A 23,701-nucleotide genomic window follows, 5' to 3' on the forward strand; every position below is an offset into this window, starting at 1 on the left:
TTTAAATTAAATTAATTTGGAGTTACTCTACTGTAATTGACCAGCACACGATGCTTAGGCATGCGAAATGATAATTTCGTAAACAAATATGGCGGCGGTCGGTCACAACGTTGAGAGAGTGCCGAACCCCCGAAAACGCACCGCCGCGGTGGAGATTCGAGGTAAACCGCCGAATTCCAACGGTTGACCGTCCAAGTCGCCAGTCGGCAAAACCTAGAGTACCTATATTGAGAGAGTATGGCCACTGAAGTTACCACCTCTGATTGGCTAAGCCATCTTAGGCTAAATGGAGCCCTTAGGACCCAAAAATGGCGGACGCCATAAATTAATGTAATGCAAAATGGCTCAAAATGTAGTTTTCTTTGCTTATCGTAACGAGAAATTTCCTCAAATGCACAATTGCGACATCTTTACATATTTTTAAGGCTAATCGTGTGCAATTTTTGAGAAAAATTATCTTGGATGTAGTAAGGTTGGCAGCAAGTGCGGTTGGTGATAGCCGTCAAAAGTTGGCAATGACCCCCCTCCCATCCTCAAAAACCAAAACAAAGCACCGCCATTTTTGGGTCCTAAGCCTCTCCATGGGACCCAGTGGCCATACTCTCTTAATATAGGTACTCTAGGCAAAACCATGGGCAAAACCCACCGTGAATTTGCCGCGCAGGTCCTCGCAGTCGTACTCTCGATGCTGTCAAATCTACGCGTTTTGACGACTTTCTAAAATTCCATTTGTCCATACCTGTAGTAGAGTGTACCTTGCCCACTGACTCACAATTTTCTAAAAATCAATTTTTTTTTCAAAAAAAAAAAGGAACATGTTAGGTTAAGTACTTCTATACATTGCCACCTGAGGCAGCACTGTCGCCTAGCTGTCCGGGGATGTCGGACTTGGCATCTCGCAATACAGTTTTGTCATCACACCTAGAGTCCCTTTATACCCAGAGTTACGACAACTCACTTTTGGTTGGGCCAGGATTGGGCTGAAAGTGGCCTAAAAAAAAATCCAATTCTGATTGGCCTCGCTCATGGAGGCCGAAACGAGTGCACCAAGATGGCGGTACCTAGAATGTGAACAAGAATAATGAAAATATTACCTAATTGTGGTTTATCAAGAGTAAATTGTTATTTCCATAGGTCCAAAATGAAAATAGATTAAGAAATTATTCACAAACCAATCTCATTTTCTTTTTAATTGATCAGTTTGTTGATGTTGTTGTTTTTGTGTGACAGACATCGCAGGATTCCTGATCCTTATCCCTCAATATCGTTCGTTTGGTGTGCACTCGTTTCGGCCTCCATGGCCAGCCAAGGCCGGCTGCCAGCCAGCTGATAATCGAGTTGTCGTAACTCTGGGTATAAAGGGACTCTAATCACACCTGCACCCATTGAGTATCTCGTGTCCAACCCTCTCATCCCCTCAGGGGATGACCCTAACAGTATCCATTTCTGAATTCCATTTTGTTCAAAAAATCATAGATATTGACTCGATATTTGCACTTGAAAAGCGGCTGCCAATTCCTTATGGGAAAATACATTGTAAGTGATGAAAAGACCAGGTCTGTTGCACCATTTGACGTCGCAAGTATGGCGGATCCGTTACCGCGTAAAAGTGACAGTTTTGAAAATTGGCAAAATTTTTAAGTTGATTTTTTGGGGGTTTCCGGTGATCAAAAAACTCCGGGAGAATTCCTGTGACACCAGGGGCCTTAGTTCTCTCGATTAAAGCAACAACAAAAAGTATGGTGCAACAGGCCCATTTTCAGTCCAATTTTCGAAATTTTCAAATCCAAGATTGGATGAGGTCCAAACGTTGCCTACGAGAATGGAGAGGCCGTAACTACGATTCTGTGACGTCACACTAGTAGATGAAACTCGGCCGCGGTTTAACACGCGTTCTTATGGGAGAACGCTTGCCGCGCGATGATTTCTCGCCGATATCTCTTTCAGGGTTGATCTGACGCAAAATTTCATAAGAACCGTTTAGACAGAGGATGAAATTTCACTTTAGAAAACTAACTAGTTCATTTGACATTGTCTAAATATCGAGGAAATGAATGCGTAATACCGAAAATCGTTACTCCACTCAGATTCAAACGGGCCGCTCGCGCAACTTCGGCCGATCGAGAGCGACTCTGATTGGTCCACGCAGCGACTGCCTCACTCATCGATGCACTGATGACCCGGAGATGCTTGTTGTTTTCGGTAAATATCTACTAGCTTGACGTCACAGAACTGACTAGTTACGGCCTCTCCATTCTCGTAGGCAACGGTCCAAATTGCTATTATAGCTTCTTAAATTGACAAATTTATTTTTGTTAAACTTGGTCCCGTTATCTCAAGTAGCCTATGAGTTGTGCTTAAACTCTCTCTGGAGATTAAACTTCATTTGCGGCTGACCGTAAATCAACCAAACGCAAGCTGTGACGACAGAAGTTGCTCTGAACTACGAAACATTTCGATAAAGAATCGATTTTTGAAATGTTTTTGTTTATATCTTGCGTTTTCCCGATAGTATGTTGAAGGGAGGAGAAACTTTAGATTAATGTCAATAAATTTTACTTGTCGTCTATTATCTGGGATATTATTTTATTTTAGGCGACAAATGTCTATATTTTTAGCTTGGCAGCTCATATTTACATGGAAATGTTTTTGGTGGGATGAATATAACTCACAAATATTTTTAGGCGTTTCTAAGTAAATTCGTTCAGAAACTAAAAACCAGGATAAGCCTGAAGTGACTACTTATGCAGACATATGCTTAGGGCGCGCTCTCCCAACACCACGTATTGGATTTGCCAGCTTGTTTTAAGTTACCTCGACATTATTATGACGATTTTCTACTATATATAGCATCTCACAGTCCTTCCAATGTAAAAATTAATTTTTAAGCGTAAAAAAAAACATAACTTTCTCCCGAGAATCTGACCCGGGACCCCGCGGAGAGAGGAGTGAGATGCGGTGACCACTAAACCACTGCGTTGACGGGATCTTGCAGCCTCAGTTTAAGATTTGTCAACAAGGTATCACCAAAGTTAAAACAAAGTAAAAAATGGATTTTTCTGAAAAATATTAGCAAATTTGAACTTAATGACTCAAAAAACCCCTGAAAATTCATGTTGCAAGGTTTCAACATACCTACATATCTGATTTAATGCCGCTTATATTGGGCCATGGGACCATACACTGGTAAAAAAAAAACCTCTTGGACCAATACCGCGGTGCATTGATTTAAGAGTGCAGTTTCTTGTCGCTGGATTTAAGAGTCTTGAGCTCTTGTTTCAAGCGGATTTCGCATTGATTCCATTCAAAATCCGCTTGAAACAAGAGTGCAGACTCTTAAATCCGGCGACAAGAAACTGCACTCTTGAACCAAGAGGTTTTTTTTTACCAGTGTAGATAGTGTGGCGGTGATTGAGAAAAACTTCCCGCAGACGCGGGAAACTTGAAAAAGCGTGTTGCAAACTACGCAGATTGTGCTAGGGAATGCATTTCAGACTTGTTGACGTGCCCAACGGGAATTTCGTGCGATTTTACCCGCCAAGAAAAGGTACCTATATTTATTTATGGCTGTATTTCTTGCAGGCAACAGACCCTTTATAATATTGTAGTCAGGGCGGACTGGCCCTAAATTAAGTATGGGGCGGGCCCCTAGGGGGGTCTGGGGGGGCCCCCCAGTAGAAGGGGGGTCCGGGGGCCCTCCCCCGGAAAATTTTGAAAATTAGGCCCTTTTAGAATGAATTTTACGCTATTTTAGACCCTATTCTTTAATATTATTTTTGAAACATTATCCAAAAAGAGACCAGAAATGCAAAACTTAGTATATTTTCTTAAACTGGATGAAAAAATGAGAATCCGTTGTATACTTGGAATTCAACTTTTATTTTCCTCTTCCAACGAAAAATTGTGCCAAAGCTAAATTAGTATACAGAAGATACATAGAATCAAGTAGAATAGTAATAGTGACAGTCTAAAAAGAACACATTCTGAAAAACACAGTTCGGATTTTTTTGTTCGTTTGTTTTTTTTAAATGTACTTTTTAGCCGCCAAAATTGACAACTGTCTTAATTTTTTTTGAACGTTTTATTGGATCCTTTCTTCGCTCTGCTCATAGAAAAATCAGTGCCGTTTACTAGTTAAATGACGCGTAATGAATGAATAAATCGATGGTTAAATTCTGAAAACACGTAACTCGGAATCCGCATCATGAACCCTGAGACTCGTAAGGATGCTCATGTTTTGCGTGTATCCTTATGAGTCTCAGGGTTCATGAGTTAATGATGCGGATTCCGAGATACGTGTTTTCAGAATTTAGCCATCGAAATAAAAATAAAAATGAAAATAAAAATACAAACAAAAAATTGACAAAAATCTGACACTTTGAAAATTATTGTGTTAATTAAACTGGAAATAGAAACACAGTTTTACGCCATTAACAGCCTTTTTAACTCTGTTGAGGTTGCCGCGATCAAGTTGATTATTATCTCGTGATCAATAGATTTGGTCAAATCTCTTTCTACGTACAATAACATCAAGTAAGTCAGTAGTTCTTGCCCAATTTGCGATCGAATCCGCGTTTTAATAAGTTTTAGTTTCGAGAATACTCGCTCACAGGTAACTTGGGTGCATGGTAAGGTTAAAACATACTTAAAGACAAGTAATAAACCATTAAAGTGGCCTAATTACCGCCTAATAGCCTAAGTGACCTAAATTAAAGTCTTAAATGTGTCAAAAGAGGCCTTATGTCGCGGGAATTTTTGAATTAGAAAGAGGTCATTGGGGCTGCCCATACAATACGTAAAGTATTAACGGGGGAGGAGGGGGGGTCAAGCCCAACGTTACGTAACTCTTTTTTGCCGTAAGACCTTTTTTTTCCTTGTTAATTTAAAACACTGACCAAAATAGGGGGGAGGGGCGAGGCTTGTGTTACGTATTTATTTATTTTTTTTTGAGGGGGGGGATGGTTCGAGCTTGCGTTACGATGCGTTACGGAGGGGGGGATGGGGGTAAAAAAATCGGAAAAACTGCGTTACGTATTATATGGACAGCCCCCATTATGGATTTCGCTAAAGGGGGGAAAAATCGCCGAAGGCCCCTACGAAATCCCTTGAGGAAGGTAGGAAAGGTTCCCTACTAGGGACCTCCAAAGTTCAAAATTGCATAGAAATGCGCCCTCGAGGCCTCTCTGAATCAGTACCAAAGGGCCCCCGGCAAAAAGGACCCTTTTGTCGAATCGGCGATAAAGAGCCCGGTGCCTTGAAGGTCCTTAGAAGCGGTATAAAACCGCATCAAGGCCTCTTCAAATCGGCAATAAATGGTCCCTTGGAAACGGCAAAAAAGGACTCCTTCGAATCAGATAAAGGGGCTCTTTTAAGGTCCTTAGAAGCGGCAAAAAAAGGCTCCATCGAGTCTTCTTCGAATCGGCAATTAATGAGTCCTTCAGGGCTCTTTCGAAATGGCAAAAAAGGACCCCTTTGGACTTATTCGAATCAGAAAAAAGGGCTCTCAAAATGCAACGCCCTTAGATCCGGCATAAAAAAGCTCCTTCAGGGCGCTCTCCGAATCGGCAATAAAGTGTCCTGTCCTCTCAGGAGTCTCGGGGCCCTTTCTCGAGGACGAACCGAAAAAGCCCTCGGGCGCTTCTTCGAAACGGCGAAATACGGCCCTTCAAATCGGCCAAAAGGGGCCCCGGAGGGGCCCCTTTTGGCCGATGAAAGTGGGGCGATCGCCCCATCGCCACCCCGGCCAGTCCGTCCCTGATTGTAGTCGATTCATACGAAAGACAAATAACTATAAAGCTTGGTTTCACAAGCACATTTCCTTCCTTCTCTGATGGAAGGCACCTATAATTTTGTCAAAGAGAAGTTATCACACAAGAAAAACTTTCCATTGTAAAATATGCTGACATTAGTTTATATTTATGGATCCAGCAAATTGGCAACATTGTCTTTTCTCCATTTGAACATATGGAAAGAGCCGTATGCAAAAACGACATTTTTCGCCCCCCCCCCCACTAAAACTTATTCAAACTTCGTCTATCAGTTACTAATACTAGAGCGCTTCTTTCCCCAAATTTTCAGATCCCCAAAAAATCTTGGGGGGGGGGGGGCGCTAGGGGGGGTAGAAGTCAAAACCTGTGACCCTCGATATCTTTCGAACGAAACAAGATATTGAGGCCCGGTTTGAACGAAAAATCGTCTATAATTGCATACTTTAAGATTCTAAAGGTCAAAATCCCAAAATTAAATTTTTAACTTAACTTATGTGCTTTTTTCAGTTTTTGAGGAAAAACAATTTCTTTTAAACAAATTAAACTGAAATTTCACATTTTTTGATTTGAACCAAAACCAGTTTTTTAAATTGTTCGTCTTTTTCCGCATCCAACGAGTGGTCGTATAAGCTGGGGAACCAAACGGTTCCGGAGTTATGATCGATTGAAGTTTCCGCTCAACGCGCGCCGACCGATTTTCGCGCGCAAAAAAGTCGGATTTGACTGTTATTAAATCAGATTTAATGTTCAAACTGAGCAAAATGCATTATTAGGGACTCTTGAGGGTCGCTGAGTCCAGAAATTACAGATACTTCCAAAAAATTCACGTTTTTAAAATTACAGCTCCGTACAGGACCACTGAGCGGCCGGTCGGCGCTCAGTGGGCCTCTAAAATAGCGCTACGGAGCTGTAATTTTAAAAACGTGAATTTTTTGGAAGTATCTGTAATTTCTGGACTCAGCGACCCTCAAGAGTCCCTAATAATGCATTTTGCTCAGTTTGAACATTAAATCTGATTTAATAACAGTCAAATCCGACTTTTTTGCGCGCGAAAATCGGTCGGCGCGCGTTGAGCGGAAACTTCAATCGATCATAACTCCGGAACCGTTTGGTTCCCCAGCTTATACGACCACTCGTTGGATGCGGAAAAAGACGAACAATTTAAAAAACTGGTTTTGGTTCAAATCAAAAAATGTGAAATTTCAGTTTAATTTGTTTAAAAGAAATTGTTTTTCCTCAAAAACTGAAAAAAGCACATAAGTTAAGTTAAAAATTTAATTTTGGGATTTTGACCTTTAGAATCTTAAAGTATGCAATTATAGACGATTTTTCGTTCAAACCGGGCCTCAATATCTTGTTTCGTTCGAAAGATATCGAGGGTCACAGGTTTTGACTTCTACCCCCCCTAGCGCCCCCCCCCCAAGATTTTTTGGGGATCTGAAAATTTGGGGAAAGAAGCGCTCTAGTATTAGTAACTGATAGACGAAGTTTGAATAAGTTTTAGTGGGGGGGGGGCGAAAAATGTCGTTTTTGCATACGGCTCTTTCTGAAAAGGGCCAGGTGCTCTGACAAGAATCGATGATTTAGCATGGTTTAAATGGAAAGAGTCCGCGGTTGCCAAATTGCTGGATCCGTCTCTGGTTTAGTGCCTGATTTAACCCTGAGTGAGGTTTTATGGAAGAGGGAAGTGTGAATTAGCGTGGACAAAAACAATTCTTTTCCAATTTAATAAGAGTCGAATTTAGAAAACTTTAGGGTCCATCGCACTCTGCATACCTACAATTTTGATGAGGGTGCTGAATCTTGTTCTTTGTCTTGTGGTCCATTAGATTAAAAGATTGTAAAAAATCAAGTGTAAAGGGGAATAGACATTGTGTTTCCATAGAAAGACTTGAAAAATTACTTTATTGAAGTGCATGACAGTTTAAGAAAAGTATAGATGACAAAAAAAGAAGAAGACGGACTTCTGAATACTTGGACGTATTGAAGTACCTAACGTAAGTATAATTTTTTGTTCCTCTCTAAATTTTGAGTCAGATAGTTGGTTTGAGTTGTTTTGGAAGTAAGTAAAAGTTTCCAACAAATAATTCCATAAAATTATTGAAATTTTGTTTACGGATAAAGGTTCAAAGTAATTGAAAATCAGCTCCAAAACTTTAAATTGAAGATAGATCATGAAAGTAAAACTAAAGGGAATCTCTCGCCGGTAAGCTCTTCTGGATTAGATAAAGAGAATCTTAAAACTAGTTTCACAGAAATAAAAAAACAGTTCTCTTAAATAGAAAATACCCCTTAGCGGTGAGAATAAAAAGTAGAAAATGAAGTTATTATTTTACATCCGTAAGTAGCTGCCTGTATACTGCGACTGAATGGCATCATAATGGTATACATGTTTGTCTTTTGATGAAATAGATCTCTTCCCACCGAAAATGTTCTTTAGCCACTCGTCCTAATTCTGCTGATTTTTTACATTAGCCCGGGCAGGACGAGCTGGAACAAAACATAACATTTCATAAAATATTTCAACTCCGAAGAATTTTGCTGGACATTTTTAATGAACGATGTCCTATTCCAAAGAAAAAACGTGCATTCAAATACCCTTGCAGCAAAAGGTGCTAGTTCTAATTTCGTCCAGAGGCCCGTTGGAACCTTTGCTTTTTGAATTCTTGCGTTAGAAGTCTTTTTGCATGTTTTTAGTCACCTAAAACTAGAAGGTAAGCGGGTGTTGACCCAAGTCGACCCTCGCTCAACCTTTCCGAGAAAACGGGTCCTTGCGAAGGGTTCGCTGGTTCCGATGCGGTCCGCCTTATTGTTCCGCGAGGATCGTATATTGACAGGAGTCAGGTAGTCAATAACTTCTCTCTCTCTCTTTCCAACCGAAGGAGGTAGTCACAGTAAGTGGATAAACGGTCACATCTGTATGTTCTTTTGTTTCTGCCACAGTTGAAGGCTACCCTAAAGTCCATTTTGAGGGGCCAAGGTGAGGAATGAAACATCATTTGTGGATGTTGTTCTGTATCTCCAAATATTGAAGGCAACCTTTGAGTTTTTGAGATTTTCTTTCGTAATATGTGGATCCTCTCATCACTCAAAGATGGTTATTGTACATACTGACAGGCGTGTAGTTGTTTTTTGAGCATACTATTGATTTAATCGATGATTTTCCTTCGCATAGGTATGTTACAAACAAAATATTGATTTAATTTAGAATTTTTCTTCAGTGCTCTTCCGAGTAAAATGTTGAAATCGAATTAAAATTTCCGAATGATAAATGGATCAAATCGGATATGCCACTCAAAACTCCTGAAAACCAAATTTCCTGTCATTCTAATCCTAAACACCTACTTAGATTATTTTTTTCTATCTGCAGTAGCAATTTCTTTGTACAGTGCAATCTATTCAGAACAACAAAATAATGTGCCAAAATGGCATAATAAACCAAAAAAACCTATCAAACCGGAATTTGAAGATGACACTGAAAATGAAATATGAAGATTATCGTTGAGTAATCATTAAGTCTAGATTTCGGTGGACAACTTTCCCTTGACCCAACTAGCATTTCTCAGCGGAAAAATCGCTATATATTGCGATTTTATCAATCCCAGATTAATTGGACTTCATTTTGCAATTTGGAACTATAATTTCTAGTCCGGTTTAAAAACAACGTATGTGCCATTGGTTTCCTTATGCACATAAGTGTTTTTTCAAATGAGCCAGAGTTTATAGTTCCAAATTGCAAAATGCAGTCCAATTGCAGACAAGAATGAAGATGCAAGATAGAATAACTTTAATATAAACCGAGTGTTGCGGGCTCTGTGGCCGCTGAGCGGCACAACCCCCAGTAAGCGCTTCCCGCTTTCAAGCGGCACATCCTGCGTCCTGCTTCACTAAAAGTAGTCGCATGAGAGGAATGAATATGAGGAAAAAAAGTAGAAAAAACGAATTATATCAATTACGCGATGAGCACTCTCAATGGCACATGTACATGGTGTTTCGGAAAAGTATTCAACTGACCGTGTTGAATTTCGCAAATAAAACCTCACGGAAGTGACGGTTCTTCATTTTTCACTGCCACTAAAAATATTAGACAGACTTTCAGTTCCCAAAATCCTGAAGTGCTATTTGAAGAACCGAACATGAGAACAAGAATAGTTCATAATCGTATTCAAATTCCTTCAACATGTGACAACTCTGCGAAGGGCTTGTTCGAGGAGGACGATATTTTCCGGAAACAAAAAGAGTGGACCGCGTGGTCGCGCACCCCCATTCATTCCGAAGGGTTGGAGAGACGATCAGACGGCGAGACGCGAGACGGGAGGAAGGAGAAAGGCGAAAGGATGGCCGCGGTGCCCAAGGACACTTTCACGCGGAGTTTGGGAATATGCGGCCAGCCAAGGCCGGCTTCCAGTCAGCTGATAATCGAGTTGTCTTAACTCTGGGTATAAAGGGACTCTAGTTGTAACATTCACTACACCGGCTCGACTTGAACCCAAGGCCCAAGGTCAAACTCGGACTCTGTCTAAGAAGGCCGCAGCCTGTGTAGGTACCATAAACCTGTCAAAGCGGCGCAACAAGCGGATGACATGGGTTCTTCCGCCCTCTGGCCTATCAGCAACCCTCGATACCGAGATCCTGCCCTATTGTCTCTCACCTACCTAAATCTGACCCTCAGAATTTAAAGATAGCAAGAATACAATTTTTTTCATTATTCCACAAACCTTATTACAGTTTACATTTTTGGATTCACGGTGAAATTTTGAGCAAAATGGAGGTCAAACTAATGAAAATACATGATTCTACGGTACACTAGGCTCCATATCACTACTGCTGCATTTACAACTCGTTGAATGCTATTTCCGTTACATATCAACATATTACGAAGAAATTTAGTTCATTGTAATATACTTTTTTAGCAAAATGTAAATTTACTAAGAAAGTTGAAATCGAACGCGAACTGAGAAATTTCATCGAGTTTTTTTGGAGCTCCATTTGGTCGAGAAGAGAGGGAGAAAAGGGTGACTAATTGAGAATGAGATCTTTTGGGACCGCCTTTAGACTGCCAGCTGCACGGCCCATGACGGCCCACGCTTTGACAAGATTTTCTCGAGTCTCAAAACATGATTCTCCGACCAGATAGTTTAGTGGCGTCCAAACGCGTCGAGTTAACGCTCTTATTGTATCTTCATCTACTTTGCAAAAAGCCGACAAAAACCTCACTTCTGCCGCGCTAAGGAAAAATGCCGTTTGAGCCTACAGGCGTTGCCATATTTTCTTCAATAACTAAGGAATTCACTGGAAAATTCTGGATATTTTTGTTCCAATTTTTCAGACAATTTTGTTCCCAATTTAATCTTAAATATCGGAAAATTTTGAGGAAAAATACGCGTAACTTTCTTCAAAAATACATGTTTTATTTGGGGAAATTCGGCAACTTTCGAATGTTTATACGGCGTTTTTCCTTAGCACCGCGCGCAGACTTGAAGGCATAGTTTTGAAATTCACTAGGGGAGGCATCCAAGCGCCCTCATTGTTACTGCGTGGGAGTTCAGTCAAAACAGTTCGCAAAAAGCCGAAAATCGCCTCATTTTAAAGGCAGTGTTTCTTGAAAAACACGACTTACTCTTGTGAGTTGCTCATATTCGGATTCAGATTATTTTTCTGCGTTAATTGATGAATAGAAACCTTATGTTACAATTCGATCCGGGAATCCCCTCCCCTCTTTCCTTGTTCCTTTCCTGGACTATGAGGAGTCCCACCGGGACCAACGTCTGGTGCCTCCACTCCTAAAACCCCCATTTTCTCCACGCTCACTTTTCGTATTTTTACTTTTAGTCAGTATATGCTCATCGAACCTTCCAGTTGGTCATAGTTGATCTTTTCCACTCTTCATTTTAGTTTTCAACTGTTTGACCCTTCTGGTAACAAAGTGTGTCGAATAAAATCTTGACGTAACTTGCCTGCAAGTTCTGCAACCATCAAAGCAGCGACCAAACTAATTCTGATGGATTGAAATGTCGACTCGACTCCCCTGAAAAATCTGCAACCCACGGTTTTTCAACACATCTGTGGTGTCAGCGAGAGAAGGATGGAATGATACATTCTTCATTCCTCTTGAGCCCCCAGTTAATGAAGCGAGACGACCTTTTTTCGACCGCCTACTGTGATCCTTGTTTTCGAGTTCGCCTCCACTCACTCCGATTCTACCTGCCTATAAGCAGGTAGATTTTCGAAAGGCCTCCTTCCAACATTATCCTCCTAATTAGCCTTCTTTTAGCTCAGAAAGTAGCCTGCTAATAGTATTGGAACCTTCCAATGTTCACCGGCGAATAGCCTGCTATTAGGTCAGATAGTAGCACCTTTTGCTGCAAGGGTATTTAGTTATTGATTTATTAATACCAGAGAATAGGGATAGGAGTGTTTTACGAAACTTTTTGAATATTGAAAGTTAGGAAAAATAGGTCAGGGAAAAGGTGTAGAGTGCAATTTACGGCCCGATTATTGTTACTATGTTTGGCCTGATATGTAAGACACAGCGACTTAACTCATTGACTCATGCTTTAATTTAACCCCGCCGGTCACGGAATTAGTATTTAATTTAGTGAAAATCAGTAACTTAGAACTCTTCAAAATCATCCTAAAATTCCTTCTCTGAGGTTAAAAATCTATAAAAGAAGCATCCACAATACAAAATGGGAGAAAAATAGTGAGAGCCAATTTTTTTTTTCTTTCTTCTTATTGGAGTGATTATAGCAAATCCACTTGGTAAGTGTTCAGCACAATTTATAGTGAGAGAAAATGACTTTTTAATTGTTGTTTATCGCTGTCACGTCACGAAAATCGCAAAATTTTGAGGTTGTTTCCTATGTACAAACGTACAATAATATGAAATTGCCGGCACAAAGCAAGAAATGGGGTTGTTGAATTGGTGAGGGATTTGAGAATAAAAAGTACGTAACCATAGAACTTTTCACAACAAAAACGATGGTAACGTCAAAAAAGTCAAAAATCGAGTCCGAAAGCCCAAAAAATCTTCCTAAAGTTCCATCAAATTAAAGTTGGAAATAAAAAATTTTCGTTGGCTGCTGTACAGTTGGTCAAACTACGCGTCACACCGCAAGGGAGTCTCTCCTCGCCGCCATTACCCAAGGCGGAAAAAGAATTGTGGTCGCATTTCGTACCCTCTGGACGTCACACGGTATCGGGTACATGGGCCGGCCGAGAGGGGGGGGGGGGGGCCTCAACCTCGATTCGCATGGCAAAAGGCGTACCCTCCTGACGTCAAATGCTTCAAAATGGCAGCCAAATCGAAATAATGCGACTACCATTCATTATAGGTGCTTTGTTAAATTACTTTTACTGCCCAACAAAAATGGCCGAATCTCAGCAGGATTGACGTCATCTCAACGACGACGTCAGCTCAACAGACGGGAGAAAATCTAGGTGTCGTGGTTAAATTCCCGTCAGATTCTGCGGATTTGGAGGTTATGTTTTATTGAAATTTAATATTTTTAACATTTAAAAATCTTATTAACACCCACATTATTACGAAATTGACGCAATAAACGATTATAAGAGCCAAAGTCGCCGGAGAGCTCTCCGGAGTTACCCGGACATACCCGGAGACGTAAACAACCGTTGTTCTGACTCCGGAGGCATTACCCGGAGACTTGCTCCGTCATGCTACGTCAGTCTCCAAACTGCTCTCCACCCAGAGTTAAGAAATTTCATGAAAGATCACAAAAAGAAATTTCATTTAACACGCAGAAATTCAGGATTAAACCCTTGAAACTTATGAATCTCCTTAAGTTCATTTATAGGCACGTGGTAAACTGTGAAAGGGAACTTTAGAAATGCCCAGAAAGTTGAGTAAAACAGCAAAAACATAATTTTGAGTTTTTTATCTTAAATTTTGGTTGAACACCAAAATAAATTTTACGGATAAAGTAAGACGTTAGCTTTCATTTTTGGAGCAAAACAAATTTCTTGACTATAAAGAATCCTAGTACCCCCTAATAGTATATCGTTCTTTTTTGGTACAAAAGGGAGGGATCTTGAACTATCTTTGAAACAATTTAAATGATTTTTTCATTTGTCTCTGATTTTTTCAGAAATTAACAGTTTGAAATTTGAGGTTAGGGTCCCCGGTCACCCTCCTCATGATGAGCCAGAACTGCCAGAAGAGAAAGAGTAGTAAGAGAAGACCAGAAGAGAAGAGCTGAGAGAAGACCGCGCTCCAATTGGTCTAATTGACGAAAATTATTCTCTTTGAAAATAAAAACAAATTCTGTTAGAAAAAATAAGCATTTTATTAACATTTTGTCGGTCGAAAGAAATTTCATTCGATGAAATTTCTTTTAGCAACTCTGTCTCCACCTCTCCGACCTCTCGAGGTCGGAGAGATACGTAGACTGACGTTAGCATAGGCGTTTAGCATTCTCGCGCGTTTTTTTCTGCTCTTACAATGAGTTTTAGAATTTTCAAATATTTAAAGATGAAAGTGTTTGTGGATTTCATTTTTAACTTTTGGATTATAGAAACTTAACCTAAAATTGAAGTGTATCAAAAACAGAATCCGGCGGACCCAAGAACGCGGAGAGACTGGAGAGATGACGTCAACCCTTCCGGATAATTCTCCGAGACTCTACGCTCCCAGTCCTCCGGAGAGCTCTCCGGCAACTTTAGCAACGCAGCTAAGCAATTGCAAGTCAGTCTGGTGACGAACATGTGGCGAAGAAGTGCGAAAAAATGGCGGTCATGGATGTAAACAATAACATAACAACAATCCAGCAAACTCGGCAGCGGTCCACAGCAGCCAAAAACCTCGCTGAGCTGTTGGGCAGTTTGCTGAGCAGCCATCTTGGAAAACGGGTAAATCCACCAGAATTTACCAACGCTTTCGTTGAGCTCAACGCTCAGCGGGTAATTTTCGTTGGGCAGCCCTGGTAAAAATGATCGGTTGATATCAGTTATAATCAGTAGCGGAAATGAACTCATGCCGCGATCAGACGCTGAATTTAGCACCTGAATGTGGAAGTCAACAGTCATCGCCCAACGGCTGAAATTTAGCAAATTCGAGTTATTTTCATCCAGATGTGTATTGAATCTACTCGAATAGTTCAGACAAATTCAAAATTGGTCCGATGGTTGCTGAGAATCGTTGCTGAATTTTGCGCGTCACGCGCAAAATTCAGGCATCGGGCCGATGACTTCCACATTCAAGCCACATTCAGCTCCCACATTCAGCGTGTGATTGCGGTGTCATATTAACTGATTTTAACTGATATCGACGGTTACCAACTGATACCAGTTGAAAGTCTACAGATATTTGATGAGTAACAGTTGGCACCAGTAGAGGTTACACTGATACCAACTGATACCAGTTGAAAGTCTACAGATATTTGATGAGTGTCAGTTGGTACCAGTAGAGGTTGTACTGATACCAGATTATACTCAATAGATATGTGTTGAGCCTCAATAGGTAACAGTTGAAATTTGCTACGTATCTCTTGAGGTTCAATTGATATTGGTCCAGCATGAGCTGACGTCTGTTGAACATCAACTGATCCAAACAGAAATTCAATAGACGTCAATTACAAGTTTAAACTTAGTCCAATGAGGCTACGTATGCATTTTAACCATAGAGTACAATAGAGTCGCAAAGTACTGGAGCGGCGATGAAGCCAATCCATGAACAGGCGTTTCCGAGCCGCGTGTGCTCCGAAAATAGTGAACCATTTGCGAACCCAACGGCATTTTGTAACACGGCGGCTTATGGAGAAATCAAGAATTGCTTGTGTTTTTTAGGTATTTCATAATTCAATCAGCATTAATTTTTGCAAATTTTGCTATTTAAAGGTAGTCAAAGCCATAATGAATCCATTGATGTATATTACTCCTGGATAATATTCATATTGGGATTTAATTTCTGACTTATACCAAGTGTGAACCAACCGGCATTTCTTATCACGGCGGCTTACGGGAAAAGCAACGACTGTCCGTGTTTTTTCGACATTTTTTAATTTCATCGATATTAATTTGTGCAAATTTTGCTATAATTAGATAGTCAAAGTCATAATGAATCCATTGATGTATATTACTCCTGGATAAAATTCATATAGGAATTTAATTTCTGACTTATACCAAGTGTGAACCAACCGGCATTTTTTTACACGGTGGCTTATGGAGAAATCAGCGACTGCTTGTGTTTTTTCGACTTTTTTTAATTCCATCGGTATTAATTTGTGCAAATTTTGCTTGAAATAGATATTCAAAGCCATAATGAATCCATTAATGTATGTTACTCCGAGATAATATTCATATATGGACTCAATTTCAGACTTATTACCGGCCTACTTATTTTAGCTGGTTCAGTGTGTGTCTAGCCGACGAACGGAGCCGAGTCGGGACTGTCGGGAGTGGGGAGCGCTGAGCGCGAGTCTCTGCGTATGCGTCATCGCTAGTCGCCGCACACTAGTCTCCGGAGAACTGGACAAAACAGCCTCGAAAAGTGACTTCATCGGCGATCCAGTACTTTGCGACTCTATTGTACTCTATGATTTTAACAGAACGATCTGGTTGGCATGTTTGACAAGGCCCACTAGGCCACTTCATCAAGGCATCTAGACTTCAGGGCCACTACATCAATAGAGATATTTATATTATTTTAATCCCTTTTCCATTCAATTTTTTTCTACGGTAGGTAAATGCATTATTTTATGGTTTTAAAATCTCGAATACCTAATGCTGATAATTTGAAATTCTACGGCCGTTCAAAGATTATGTCACTTGCTAAAGAAAGGAGGAGTTAAAGGACAGTGCAATACGTAGGTGGGTACCCAGCGCTGCTTGCTATTACACAAAAATCGGTCCTTCACACCAGTTCCATGGGTTTGTCGGCACCGGAGCATGGATTTTATACCAAAAATTCTGTGCGATGCCTACTTTAATTTGTTGTGATTTTGATCAGGAGAATCCCCCATGTAAAAGGGGGTATAATGTGTAATTTTTGAGCCGCTCCCATTGTAACTGATCTCATATTACTAGATACTATATTTGGTTGATACCATCCCCAGTAAGAATTTTTTCCCCCTACAAAAAAGAGATAAATTTTAACCTTTTTTTTCTTAATAAGCCGTAAATATTAATACAAAACATGTAATATTTATCCCATGGTTGACGGCTCTTAGAACGCTTTCACGTTTAAAAAAACGTAAATTTATATACATTTCTATCTTTTTTACGTAAAAATGTCCTTATAGGGCGTTAACCATGGAATCAATTGTACATCTTTTCAATTTTTTTCTCAAGCCTGGTAAAATTACGTAAAAATATTGGAAATTACAAAAACATTTACTTACGTAAAAAATATATTAAAAATAACGTAAAACTGAAGAAAAATAATCTTGGTAAATCAAGTGTTTACATGAATTTCACTTCAAATTCATATCAAAAAATGTAAAAAGAAAAAAGATGTGATTTCGAGGAGACTAAACATTTTTCATATAAAATTTACATGAATTTAAGTAAATTATTTCCTTACCGGCGACTACTTGAGCCTTTTTTTTAACATAATTTTATCACTACACAAAAAGAACGTGGCAAAAACACATAAAAATTATCTCGATCATTTTTTTTCTTAACTGAAAATTCATATAAAGACATATTAATTTCTTCAACGCTCACCACTCGAAAATATTTTTTTCCATAATTTACACATAAAAATTACATGAAAAGAATGTGACGAAAACACTTAAAATTACCTTGATCAAAATTATTTTTTTCACATTAAATTCATATAAATATGTTAATGAAATTTTTTTGACCCTCCCCCAATAAAGATTTAATTATTTGTTTCCAAATTTTTTTCATGATTATTTTCAAGTTCTTATAAGTTGATTATTGATTTTTCATCATTTCATCTTTTTTTACATCTTTAATTATAATTTGTGGTTTTGCATTTTGTGTTTCTTAGTCTCATCTTTAAGGAAACATATCTTGTGAAACTTCACTTACATTTTAAGTAATTAAAAAATAAAATGAAAAAATTAAGTGTAGATTAAAATTCAACACAAAATCATCATCTCTGTCAAATTAATTCTAGTGGGGGCCCTGAAATGGCAAAAATACGTCTATTATGATCGCATGCGCGGATGGAGTAGTGGCTCTGTCTCTTGGACGATCACCAAAATTAAGCAACGCCGATCGTAGTTAGTGCTTAGATGGGAGACCGTTTGGGAATGAGCGCTGCCTGCTAACAAGGGGAACTTACGGACCTGTCGCCTCCGATTGGGCTGAATTTTTTTTTTACAGACTCTATGGACCAATTCTAGAAGTCAATTTGAACCGTTTTACCGAATGCGCAATAGGAAGGGCGTAAAAAATTTCCAAAAGTTGCGTTTTCAGCGCGTGATTTGGTCGTGCGGCGCGTGGCAACACTGAAGCAGCCTCTAGTACCACATTATCGCACGAAGAACTTCAGTTAATTCCGGAGCCCCACTGCTCAGGAGCTTGCTCCGAAATCGCGGCGCTCGGGTTCGATACCCGTCCTGACTCCTAACTTTTTATTTTCTGCATGATCACGTAATCATTTTATTTTTATTCTACCCTTTCTTTTTCTTTTCTACATGATCACGTAACATTTTATTTTTAATTCTTCATCCATATTTATAAATCAAGCAGTTCCGATCACTACCCCCCGCCCCCTTATTTTACGTACATTTTCCCCCCGATATTTACTCAAATTGACCATCAATAACCGTATGAAACTTATTTGACATAAATTAATGAATTAAAAAGCAAAACAAAACCGTATTTGTTCCTACATTACCTCCCGATATTTTCCTGGAAAAATATGTAACGTGTAAATAAATCGAAAAGCAATGCGTTCGATTACGTCTTTTTCTTCTTCTTTTTAAAAAGAATAAGAAGAACACCTGAAAGGCGTTTAAAAATAAAAAAAAATAAATAAATAAAAAAACGCTGCGAAATTCGGCGTCCCAAGATTTTTCATACCACGAAAATGAGTTATTCACATGCCCCTTATGACAAGCCTGATTACTTAACCAATCATGGGTAACGAATATGTGTAAAGTGAAACTCACCATTTTGTCAATTTATTGGGTAAAGTGGTATGAGATGAGACTTGACTCAGGAAGCGTAGGGAAGAAATTGCGGAAATTCGCTGAGCAGGTGAGAGCTGAAGTCGGCAGTTTACAAGAAAAGTAGAAATATGACACAAGCGTTTGTTGCAGAAGAAGCGAAAAGCGTGATTGAATAAGGGGGAACAAATAGAATTAAAGAAAAACCCGCACTGTTTTGACTAAAAAAATTCTAAAGATCGATCGAGGTAAAAAAAAAGTCTGAGGCTGAAGCAAAAGCAAAAGCACTTGGGACAAATTTGATAAGAAAAAGAAGAAAACGCGATGAGAAGTGAAATTAAAAAATAATTGAAAGATTATTGGCTGCAACTCTCAGGGTGAAAGCTGTCATAGAAGCAGTGAAAACACACACTCTTCCGACACCGCGCACAACAAATGAAAGCATTATTCTTATTACGCAATTTTCCTTAAAACACTTCTGGCGGAAAAGAGATTCAGGGAAACATACTTTACCAGCCGTATCAAATTCAATATCCTCGTCAAAGTCAACGAGACCTGCTTGCTTCCACGCGGATTTTATCATATTAATGAAGGGCTTCCCCGATAGCTGGTGATGGACAATTGAGTGGAGTTTAATTGCGTCCTCCCTTGAATTAAGCTCGCGTTTTTCTCCGAAAAGAGCTGCACAATTCTGAAATTTTTTCATTATTGCCTTAACCTGCCGGAAAAAAACACATCACACGGCTGGCAAAATTTGGTTCACAGAGGTGGAATAGTAGTATGAAAATGGGAATCTTAGCGCAGTAAATTATCCAACAGCGTTGCATGATTGTGCAGAAAAATATGAATTAAATTACAGCGTTGTATAGGGATTATTGTTCAATATGGCAACGCTGTAAAAAGAAAGTATTGCATGTTGCCCCTTCAATATGCGGGTTATGCAATTGTGTAATAATGCCCCTTCATTTTTCGGGTTATGCAATGGTGTATTTTTCAAGATGGCGCAGCAGTGTTGCCGCGTGGTGCATGTAAATAAATGATTTATTTATTGGTGAAATTTTGCAACATTGCATTTTACAGTGTTGCCAGATGGGGCGAGAAATTAGTTGATTTTTTCGATACAGTGTTGCCAGATTGTGCAATAAATTCGGATTTTCGGACTTGTAAAATTTTTCGGTTTCGAGAGACCGTATCTTTCCATATGGGTCGGTATCAGATAGTGTAGATTAGGGTCTGATTCGGTAATTTCAAATTTTGTACTAGTGTGCGCTTGGAATGGATATTGCAATGTTCAACAGTTTGACGAATCAAAAATTTTTTTATTGGATATTTACAGTTTCAAACAGTTCGCGTTTCGAAAACGCAAACACGTTTTGAAAACGCAAACACGTTTAAAAAACGCAAACACGTTTAAAAAACGCAAACACGTTTAAAAAACGCAAACACGTTTAAAAAACGCAAACACGTTTCGAAAACGCAAACACGTTTAAAAAACGCAAACACGTTTAAAAAACGCAAACACGTTTAGAAAACGCAAACACGTTGCATATTATTTATACGAAATCCTTACTATCGATCCAACTATTGTGACTCGCGTCCAGACCCAACCATTTGACAAAGACCTGGTTTTTCTTGCGACGCAGAATTTTCTCCACCAGGAACGTATCTTTATAGTTGGTGGGTTGGAGTTCTTCGCGGTAGAATTTTCCTTTGATGATCGTATCGTGTGCGTCTTTCAGATCGTACGTGATCGGAACGGTGGGATTGACGCTGACAATCTTGAAAATTTCCGTGCTCCAATTCGGTGTGTATCCTTTCTCGAACATGGCTTTGAGTCTCGAGATCCGGACGTGATCACCAACATTCAGTTTTCGTCTGGCCAGACGTCTCTTTTCAATTTTACTCAGCGGCGGTCCACGAAGCTTTTGCAGGATCATCGGTACATCCTTTTCGGTGACATCGATTGGTTTCATCCCGATTGTGCGATGAACGCTCCCGTTATATTCACGGATGAGTTTCGGTAATAGATCTACCCACTTGTAAGATCCTTGCGCGCTAAACTCTTTCCACATCTTAGTTTTGAGCGTTCGTTGAATCGCTCCACAATGGAGGCTTTGGTTGTCGAGAACGAGCTGTACATATTGATATGGTGACGCTTCATCAATGCCTGACATTTGGAGTTGTAGAATTCCGAGCCCATGTCGACTTGTAAATGTTTCGGTGACTTTCCGGCCGCTTTGAGAACGCGTTGCAGAGCAAAAGTGACATCCGTGGCCGTTTTCGATTTGAGCGGTTCGGCCCACGCCTTTTTCGAGCACGCGTCGATGACGGTGAGGAGATATCTGTATCCTTTGTTGACCGAGGCGTACGGTTGCATCTCGACGAGATCGGCTTGCCATAAATCGAACAAACCGAGAATCCGTACTTTACGACGCGGATAGTTTCGTCGTGCAGGTTTATGTAGCTCCTCGACGATCCCACGTTTTTCTGCCGACATGATATTTACCGTCGACGTCGTCCGCTCTCTCGATTCAAATGCTGTTTCGTTGCTACTATTTTAACCAGACGATTGTAAGATTGCTGAAGTTGGTGGATACGCTCCAGACAGTGTTGAGCTAATTTCATGGCTTCCTTCCACTTCCGTTCGGACCATTGTTTGTTCACCGCATCCTCATCGCTTTCGGGATCTTGCACTTGACGAATCCGTTTGTTCGATACGATATAATTTCCGTCGGAATCCAGTGAGAATCCGTCACCTTTTGGACCGCGGCGGAATTTCGATCGGCCAAAACCGTCCGTGTGACTCATCGCAACACTATTTTCCTTTCATTCGATTCACAACCTCTAGTTGACTGATTCTATTTTCCAGTCGTGATAATTTCGTCTCGAGTCGTTGCGCGATACTTTTGTATTCTTCCATTTTCTCCAAACAAAGCTGTGCTAAATTCATAGCTTCCGTCCACCTCGAGTCTGTCCATTGTTTGTTCACGGCGTCGGTATCCTCTTCGGGATCTTGCAGTTGTCGGATCCGTTTGTTGGATACGAGATAATTTCCGTCGGGATCCAGTAAGAAACCGTCACCTTTGAGACCTTGCTTCGTGTTGCGAACGTAAGTTCCTTTCGATCTTCCAAACCGGTCGGTGTGACTCATTTTTGTGCGGAACCTATATTTAGTGGATGTAATCTGCTTCGCGAAGCTCTTCGACGATACTCAGAATTTCACGATCGTGATCGGTGTGACCAGCTTGTTTCGAAGCTACAAGTAAAACGAGACGTTGGACCAATTCGTTCGGATCGTCCCAATAGACGAGTTCCCGTTTCGCACGGTGAATTTTGATACCGGAGCCTTTCTTCAGTTTTTTACGCGATGACTTCCTCGTTGATCTCGGAGTAGATGTAGCGAACAAAGGTTTGATGAGATCGCGGTATTTTTGACTGCGGTTCGAGTTGGGTCTACCGTGTGGATGGTGATTCCTCCAATGCGCATTGGTGAGCGTAACTACTCGTTGGAAATTAGCGCGATCATCTGCTGTGTAATTACGCGGATGTTTCTTGAAAATGAGCTCCAAGAACCCGGGTGTCGGTTCGAACACCTCATCACCACCGTCCAAGATTAGTCGTCCGTCCGAATCGAAACTTATGGTTCGGTTTCCGATAAGATAGTTTCCGTTGATCGCTTTCCGCACACCATACGTGGTATCGGATTGTTTCGGTTGTTTCTCCAGATCGTCCAAGTAAAACTGTACGTGCGGGGCAGTGATTGTGTTTCGAGAATCGACGTCGTCGTCTCCTGTGCGACTCGTTGTTTGTTCTTTACCCGTTGCATCTTGGAACGATTCATCATCATCGTCATCATCATCATCCTCCTTTGATTCGTCATCATCATCATCATCGTTGTTTATATTTTTCGGTGATCCGAACGAAGCGAATAAACTATCAACAAACGTTGTTCCATCTTTCGTTTCCGATTTTGAAGCTTCGATCTTGGTTTTCTTTTCCTGAGGAGCAGCGACAAGTGCGGGAGTTGACGACGACGACGACGACACAGTTTTCTGCAACGCTGCGAGCGGATCTGTCAACGGTTTGAAAACTTTCTTCAACGTCACCTGAGCGTCCGCCTCTCCGGTGCGAATGGTATTTAACTTCCGTTTGATATCTTGACGGATTTTATCGATACTACCGTATTTCTGAGCGATCGTCGACAACGATAAGTTATCCATCTTGTTCAATAAAAGTATCGAAGCCTTTCCGGTACCTTCCCTCGTTCTTATTACTATCTTTATCGATGACTAAAAACCCGTACTTGTCCTGCCAGCACACCGAGCAGATGTGTCTGAAATCTTCGAACGTGAAATCTGTGTTGACGTGATCGTCGTAGATGTGTCGCAAGTTTGTATTGTCCTGTTTGAAAACTACGAGCAGGTTAGCGTTATCGCGAATCAATTGTTTCGGTATGCGAGAATACGTTTGACACAAGTAGAAACTGTCGACCGAGCTGTGTCTTCCCATACTGAAATATTCCCGCATCGCATTTTGTTTGTCACAAGCGACATCATCGAAAATGAAGACCGAGTCTGATGCGGCATCGTTTGGTGGAACAATCTCGGCCGTGTCCGAATAGACGTTGTATCCGAGACCGTTGATTCCATCGAATATCTGACGCAGTTCTTCGTACTTGGGTTGGAACGGTGTCTTGGAGTACAAGTACACGTTGCGGAACTTCAATCCGTTCGGATGTTGTAGCAAGCAAACCATCACGTTTGTTTTACCGCAGTTGGACGGTCCAACGACAATGCAACGGATACTGTTCGGTAACAGTTCACTGTGTCGTCGTCG

General features: G+C 40.4%; 1 protein-coding gene across 7 annotated transcripts in view; it reads right to left on the reverse strand.

Annotated features, from left to right (window-relative positions):
• Positions 1 to 7,654: 7,654 nt before the first annotated feature.
• Positions 7,655 to 23,701, reverse strand: part of LOC109039960 (MAM and LDL-receptor class A domain-containing protein 1) — a 228,999-nt gene continuing 212,952 nt past the window's right edge. For all 7 annotated transcript variants that reach the window (XM_072298987.1, XM_072298887.1, XM_072298933.1 and 4 more), the window contains one exon: positions 7,655 to 8,258. In XM_072298987.1, coding sequence (XP_072155088.1) covers positions 8,218 to 8,258 — 41 coding nt within the window. In that variant the 3' untranslated portion in view covers positions 7,655 to 8,217. The remainder of the gene's footprint in view (positions 8,259 to 23,701) is intronic.

The sequence above is a fragment of the Bemisia tabaci genome, chromosome 1 (assembly GCF_918797505.1).
Source record: "Bemisia tabaci chromosome 1, PGI_BMITA_v3".
NCBI lineage: Eukaryota > Metazoa > Arthropoda > Insecta > Hemiptera > Aleyrodidae > Bemisia > Bemisia tabaci.